This window comes from Phasianus colchicus, chromosome 5 (assembly GCF_987193195.1).
Source record: "Phasianus colchicus chromosome 5, bPhaCol1.hap1.1, whole genome shotgun sequence".
NCBI lineage: Eukaryota > Metazoa > Chordata > Aves > Galliformes > Phasianidae > Phasianus > Phasianus colchicus.
The window spans coordinates 58,983,452-58,990,828 of record NC_143440.1 but is presented as its reverse complement, the minus strand read 5'-3'; the positions used below and the strand labels follow the sequence as shown (position 1 = coordinate 58,990,828).

Sequence of the window (7,377 nt, the reverse complement as noted above, 5' to 3'; positions counted from 1 at the left end):
CCCCAATTTCACATCAAACTCATATCCTTGAGGAAAAAAAAAAAAAAACACCAACAGTTTCTTCTGGTTTTGTAGCATACATTCCTAGAATTCCCCAATCGAGTTGAACTCCTTGAGGAAATCTGAAGTTAATCCTTAAGGCTGAATCAGAACCAGCTGCTTTAGCATTTTTTGCGGCCAGCATTAATACTTGATTGAGACTTCACACTAATACTGGCTCTGGGTGGGGTGTTTTTGCCAGCCACACCTGCACGCTGTGGCACGGCGAATGAGCTGCTTGCCCTTTAAGAACTAATTATGGAAGTTTACATTCATAGTCGTATTCTCACTCTCTCCACCCCGCTCTCATTGGCAGTTACTCAATGGGCTTCAGCCATCCAACACGGTTCCCTTCCTACAGCACTGCAGCAACAACTCGGGGCCGACGCTGCACGGCTGTGCGGGAGCTCAGCCCGGTTCCCCAGGGCACGGCTCAGCCCTCGGCTCTGCCCCTCTGCACACCCACAGCACGGAGCGACGGGGCTCTGTTTGTTCTCTCCGTGGCACGCGTTCAGCAATGAGAAACCCTGTCGAGATTTAGATGCCTGAAGGTGAAGCCAAAAGTGAGAAATCCTTTCAAGATTGTGAGGCCTGAAGATGAAGCAATGTGCCTTCATCCCGAGGCAGGCAAGTCGGTGCTAGACTTCTGCCCCAACCCGCCAATTTGGAGTAAAACTTGTTGCAACGCTTGCAGGTTATTGCTGCATTTTTCTGGAAGGAACCTATCTTGCATTGAATTGGAGACTGACCAAAGGAGTAAAAACTGCAGCTAAACATCATTAAATTTGTAATGCAAGACAGAAACGGAACAGTTCATACCCTGGAACTGTTATTACATCATTCATGTTTTATTCGCTATATGGTTGCTATGTAGGATGGGGAACTTATTTGCATCCCTTCTCATGCATGATGTATGGTTCAGAACTTCACAGCTGACATTTCAAAGCAGTTCTTACATTACCTAGTTAACATGACGCCCGATATGCACTTTGAACATGTTACAATGGTATTCCTATCTGCCACCGTGGGCAGGAATTCGTCTCGTTACGAGGCTGAGATATGGAGCCAGACCGAGAGTCACTATTTAGTTACAGATTAACAGAACTTTAAAAAAAGTCCTTAATATAAAAAGACAGACTGCAGTTTGATTTTAAGCAAGAGTTTTCAGTTTACTAGATGAAGTCGACCTATCAACATATTCCGCATGAAGGCAAAAAAGTAGCAATCTACAGCAAAGTGAGAGAGGAACAAAAATATCATCAAAAAAGTAGAACCAGAAAGCATACACTGAAAATGGTACCCCTCCCCCAGCCGTCCCCCAAAATAATCAAACCATCTTAAGGGCTATCGAGAGAAAAAAAAAAAGAAGTTACTTAGCAAGTCTACAACGTGTCTTTCCCCTGTTTGCTGGAGGTCTGCCATAGCATCTAGTGCTTGTGTTCGTGTCACATTCGGAGGTTAGAGCATCCTAACGCCAAGCGAGGAGAGTTAAAACAGGAATCCAGTCAGGTGTGGAGAAGGAAAGGGTGGTCATTGGAGAAAGGTGATCATAATCCTATGGATGCTTTTGTTTTACTTTTCTGTAGAGAATCATTCTTCCGGAAAGCTGTGTGGGTTTTTTTTTTTTTTTTTTCTCTTTTCCTCTTTAATTCTTTGTAGACTAAATAGTTACTCTCTCATTAGGATTTATAATTGGACGTTAACCATGTCAGCCCTTCGTAGAGTCCGTCCCCTGTAGTAGCACAGGAGGGCTGCACGTACCAATTCCTATCCCTGATCCGGGTCAGGCCCAGTTTCTCCTGGATTTCGTGGGGTTTCATGGCATCGGGCAGGTCCTGCTTGTTGGCGAAGATGAGGATGATGGCGTCCCGCATCTCCCTGTCGTTGATGATGCGGTGCAGCTCCTGGCGGGCCTCGTCGATGCGGTCGCGATCGGCGCAGTCCACCACGAAGATCAAGCCCTGCGTGCCCGTGTAGTAGTGCCTCCAGAGGGGCCGGATCTTGTCCTGCCCCCCCACATCCCACACGTTGAACTTGACGTTTTTGTAAGTGACCGTCTCCACGTTGAAGCCCACGGTGGGGATGGTGGTGACGGACTGGCCCAGCTTCAGTTTGTACAGGATGGTGGTTTTGCCGGCCGCGTCCAGCCCCAGCATCAGGATCCGCATCTCCTTGTTGCCGAAGATCTTCGATAGCACCTTGCCCATCTCGGCGGCATCCAAGGGCCCGGCGCCTGCTGCGGGGCGGGGGGCGCGGAGGGCGAGCGGCGAGAGCCCCGGGGCGGCCCGAGCGAGCGGGGCCGGGGCCGCGGCTCAGCGGCGACCGCGCATGGGGCGGCGGCGGCGGCGGAAGCGGCGGGGCGGGGGCCGGAGGAAGGCCGTGGGGAAGGCCCGGCCGCCGCGGGGTGAGGGGCCGCGCCGCGCCCCGCTCGCCCGCCGGGCCCGAGGAGGCGGCTCCGCCCGGCTCCCGCCTCGGCTGCCGCCCCGGCGCCTCAGCTCATGGGCGGGGGGGACGGCGGCGGCCGGGCGCGCTGCCCGCGGCGGAACGAGCGGGAGCGGGAGGCGGCGTTTACCTCGGGGCCGCCCGCGCGCTCGGAGCCGGCTCCGCTCCGCGCCGCTCCCTCAGCCAGCACCGCCGGAAAGGCGCCGCGCGAGCCCGCCTCACTTCCCCTCCGCCGCCACCGCGCGTGCGCGCCGCGCCCCGCCCCGCCGCCCGCGCGTGCGCCGCCGACGGGGCGGGGGCGCTCGCCCGCTTCCCGCCGCGCGGCCTCGAGGGGGGGCGCCGCGCCTGCGCGGAGGAGGCGGAAGGAGCCCCGCCCCTCCCGCGTGGGCGGAAGCATGCGCAGACCGCGCGGCGCGGAGCGGAAGGGCGGGGGCGGCGCCCCAGTTTGCCCGCGAGGAGCGTCGCGCGTGCGCGCTGCCGGCCGCTCCTCCTTCCCCGCAGCGCGGGCGGGGGCGCCGCTTCCTGCGCTGCTGCGGCTGCGCGGAGCTCCGGGAGCTGGAGGGAGGGGCGGGGCCCGGCTGCTGAGCGCGCGCTGCGCATGCGGGGGGCGCTGCGGGCCGGGCTTCGATGGGGAGAGGCGCCACGCGATCGCACGTCAGCGGGAGCGGGCGGGGGGTGCGGGGAGCGCCTTAAAGGGCCAGGCGCGGGGCGGGGGGCGGCCTGCCCTTCGGGAGGGGGTCCGCCCGCCGGGTGTGAGCATCTGGTGGCTTTAGAGGGTTCTAAGAAAGCGCTCGTTCCTGTTTTTTTTTTTAGGGTTAAGTACATGCACTGTACGATCGGATAGTTGAGATGCTGGGAATTGTAGCGGTGAGGAGTTGCAGTCAGTCACTCGTCAGCCCCGTGCGCTTCAGTCCGTGTGGCTCGAAGCTATGGGTTGGTAGGGAGGGTTGGGAGAGCAGGCTGTTCTGCGTCAGCGGGCAGGAAGGTTCACACGTGGCTGCCCTTAGAAATGGCTGCGGAAGAGCCCTGCCCTGTGTCCGTGGGGACAGCAGCTCGCCCAGTGCTCCCCAGGTGGGAGCAGTGCTCGCCGCCCCTTGGTGACACGGCTGTGATGGCGGCTGAGGTGGCCGCGCTGCAGAACAGCCTTTGGAGACGTAGCACTGCGTTGGTCGGGGGGAGGTGGGCGTAGTTGGGTGCTCACCCTGCAGACAGCCTGCAAACCCACTCCTGTAGGAGTGCTGTCACCCCGTGCTCAATAAAGCTCCGGTTATTGTGTTGCTGGTTGATTCTCAAGGTCAAACACCCAACAAAAGCCCTTTTAATACCTGAGGGTGTTCTACGTTACCCGAAAACCTGCCCCCCTCCAAGGGGTTGGGTTTCACGGACCTGCTTAAGAATTCGAAGGTTGCTCAGGTCCTCCGGAGGGCCCGACGCGTTCCTGTGGAAGGTAAATACTTCAGAAGTCAGCACGCAGTGTGTCCTGCTGAGCTGCCAGCGTGGATTTCCAGCCTTGAGAGCATAAAGTAATTAGAGTTATAAAGTGATTAGAGGCTCAAGCCTGGGGAAAAGGATATCTGCAGATACCTGCAGGGCCTTCTGATGGCTGGGCCTGGGCCTGGCCGTGGGGCTGCCTGCTCTTTATTGCTTCCCTCACCAGCTGCACAGCTACCAACATCTGCTGCTGTGTCTTTCACGGTGGTGTGAGCCTGTGTCTGCTTGTTCCGTCCTCCACCCATGATCCCAGTGCTGTCACAAGATACGCTTTGGCTCTGTGTCATAACCAACAAGCAAACTTCAAGGAAATGGGTCAATACCCCCTTTCTTTTTATCACTTGAATATAATTTACCCTCCCAATCAATGTGGGTTGTCAGGCCAGCTCCTTTTTAATATGCTGTTGCTTATCTTGCTTAGTTTTTTGATACAGTGAGAGGGTGGTGAGGCACTGGAACAGGTTGTCCAAGGAGGCTGTGGATGCCCCATCCCTGCAGGCATTCAAGGCCAGGCTGGATGTGGCTCTGGGCAGCCTGGGCTGCTGGTTGGCGACCTGCACACAGCAGGGGGTTGGAACTGGGTGAGCACTGTGGGCCTTTGCAACCCAGGCCATTCTAGGATTCTATGATCCTTCAAAGAACCCCGTGGCCTTCCAAGGAAGGCCAGTGCGTTAATACTTTGCCCTTAGTGTCTATGTAGCAAAGCTCTGCTGTGAAAACGAGTAACATCCTTGTTATCACAGCTTTATCTCAGTTTTCTTATCACCAAGAGATACGATACAGCGGGCCAAGTGCCATCTTCGAGAGGGGACAAATCAAAGTAACACTTTCCATGGACAGCTGTAGTCAGAGAGTGACGGAGGTGGCCCCAGGGCATCTCAGCTGTATTTCCTGCCATTCTGCAACATCTGCGTTTGTGCAGCCGCAGCGGGGCTTGGCCAGGAAGCTGAAGCTTCAGCCTGCAATGCAAACATTATCAGTAGTGTAGCACTGAACACATCCTCAGCTTCTTCCTGTGAGGTTTTATGTAACAGTGCAAGGGTGGGATTCGGGGTGGGAGTTGAGTGCTGTGGTTGCAGCAGATTTGTTAGCCCCTGCGTGTGCTGTGTGTGTAGTGAGGACCCCGGGGAATTGCTGGGAGTTCTGCTTTTCTCATCAGAAAGCCCTGTCCTGGTCTCCTTGGATGTCCTCCACCTTTTTGTAGATGCAGGGAAAAGCCCTTGGAAAGTGGCCTCCCAGCAGGAAAAATGGTTTGACCTCCAGGCTGTTTGGGTTTGTTTTGTACCCTGAGTGCATCGCAATGCCTTTGCAGTTAGCACAGGCAATCAAGCAGACTTCTCCTTGTACAGGTCATTTCTGGGAGCAGACAGAGGACATGACAGTGGTGGATGCTGTATGACCAAACATCCATAATCCTGAACCACCACACCGACAATATTGTCCTGAAAACTCATGAAACCGTAACAAAAGTAAAAATAATTTGCAAGGCTTTCCTTTGCTCCCCAATTTTTTGCATTTCCACATCCCAGTGGCAGCTGAGCAGTGACCTCCAGGCCTGGGCTGGGCAGCAGCTTCTGTCCTCTGGAGTCCTGTGAGCTGGTTTTGGACCAGACCATTGCTGACACCAGAATAATCTCAGCCATGTCAGTATCTTGCTAAGAATGGAAGCAGTATGGTGATTCCAAGGAGCTCTGGGTAGTTTGGCTTTGCAGAAGCTGTGTGTTTTAGCCCTCCTTTAGAAGGCCTCTGGTTCCCAACATGTGGTTCTGTGGGGCAGCTGAGTTTTCCCATCTGTGAGCAGCCACATTCTTCGTTACAGGTGGTGTTTGAAGGCCAGGGGACGTGTCAGGGGGATGCTGCAGGACTCGGAATCTGTCTCAGCCATGTTTCAACCCTCCTCGGCCTGCCAAGCTTGTTCCTACCACATTTTGTCAGGCAAAACAGGTAGCTTCACCCCCCTGGTATCTCAATCCACTTGTGATAGTTTTTAAATGCAATGAAGAACCTGCATTTGCGGTGAAAAGTGTGCATTTTTGGCCAAACAGAGCAGTGCTACTGACAGGAGAAGGGGGTAGGGAGGTGCCAGGCCCTGCCAGGAGCAGCAACCTGAGTGGTATCTTTGTGCAAATTGCTTGCCTTTCCCCCCTTTGTGGACATAAAGCCTCCATCTCCTCACAGCCATGACCCTGTAGTCATTAGCTAATACCATTAGCCAAAACTCCAGCTGTCACTGACAGCTCTTCCTTAAGCAGATAACTGGAGCGTGGAGCGAGATGTCTGGGGGAGCTCCCTTGTACAGCCCTCTGAGATGGAAACGCATGGTGAAGATCTCAGGTGTTCTGTGAGGGTATTTCTAGACAGCTCTCTATTGCAGTTGTGAACAGATAAAGGAAAGAAGCTCCTGCTTTTTATTCTTTGCATTACATTTTTGTTAATCTCATGTCCTCTGGGAATCACAACGTCTCATTGCAGCCCCCAGTCTTCATGCAACAAGTAGGTTGCTGCTTAGTCTCTCTCCAGTACCTCAACACAAAAAACAGGAGCTCTCCCTGGACACCGTAGGGGAGGACGACACATTTAATTCTTTGTCCTATCAAGTTTAATTTGGCCATTCCAAAACAAAGTATTGCACTGAATCTTTACTTGAAAAGCTATGTTTTGCTTCCTTGCAGACAGTGCTCCTCCTCTCACATGTGCTGCTGAAGCACAAATGCATCCTGCTGCTACGGTGAGGCCAATCCCTGAGTGCTGGAGAGCAGAGTCAGTGTGAGCTGCAGCCAGCCGGGCACGGTGGCTTGTGCCTGTAATCCAAGCGTCGGGGAGGCTGAGGCTGGCGGACAGCTTGAGCCCGGGGGTTCTGGGCTGCAGAGAGCTGTGCCGAGCGGGCGTCCAGGCTAAGGCCGGCACCGATATGGTGTCCCCCGGGGAACCGGGAGGTACCAGGTCGCCTAAGGAGGGGTGAACCGGCCCAGGTCGGAAACGGAGCAGGTCAAAGCTCCCGTGCTGGTCAGTAGCGGGATCGCGCCTGTGAACAGTCCCTGCAGCACAGCCTGGGCAAGAGAGCGGGACCCAACCTCTTTTGGCTGCTTTCCCCAGCACGACCCTGCGCTCGGCAGCTCCAGCACCGTCCGTCCCAGGGAGCGAGCACAAAAGAGTCGATACTGAGAGAAGACAAAAGCATCTCCTGCAGACGTGGCCACAGCCTTGCTCATTCATGTGTGCTTAGGCTGTGTGTGTTGTGGTTTTTTGCAGCAGTGAGGGGTCATAGTGCAGGATCTGCCAAACCTTTGAGATCCCAGTAAATTTAACTATGAACATGGGAAATCCCAGGCAGCAGATTTTCCCAGACCTGCACTTTAGTAAACATCCCTCCAGCAGTCAGGTTCAGCCTGCTCCAGATGGAGC

The 7,377-nt window shown here is 55.1% G+C and overlaps 1 protein-coding gene and 1 non-coding gene across 2 annotated transcripts; one reads left to right on the top strand and one right to left on the bottom strand.

The window, feature by feature from the left end:
* Positions 1 to 1,654: 1,654 nt before the first annotated feature.
* ARF6 (ARF GTPase 6) lies at positions 1,655 to 2,353 on the bottom strand. The gene has a single exon (XM_090141923.1). The coding sequence runs from the start codon at positions 2,244 to 2,246 to the stop codon at positions 1,719 to 1,721; it is 528 nt and encodes a 175-aa protein (XP_089998049.1). The 5' UTR covers positions 2,247 to 2,353; the 3' UTR covers positions 1,655 to 1,718.
* Positions 2,354 to 6,752: 4,399 nt separating this feature from the next.
* Positions 6,753 to 7,051, top strand: LOC149917977 (signal recognition particle RNA). Its single transcript, XR_016467410.1, has one exon.
* Positions 7,052 to 7,377: the final 326 nt, after the last annotated feature.

Excerpts from the sequence above, each read along its gene's own strand:
- ARF6 (XM_090141923.1), bottom strand. The coding sequence starts at position 2,246 with ATGGGCAAGGTGCTATCGAAGATCTTCGGCAACAAGGAGATGCGGATC.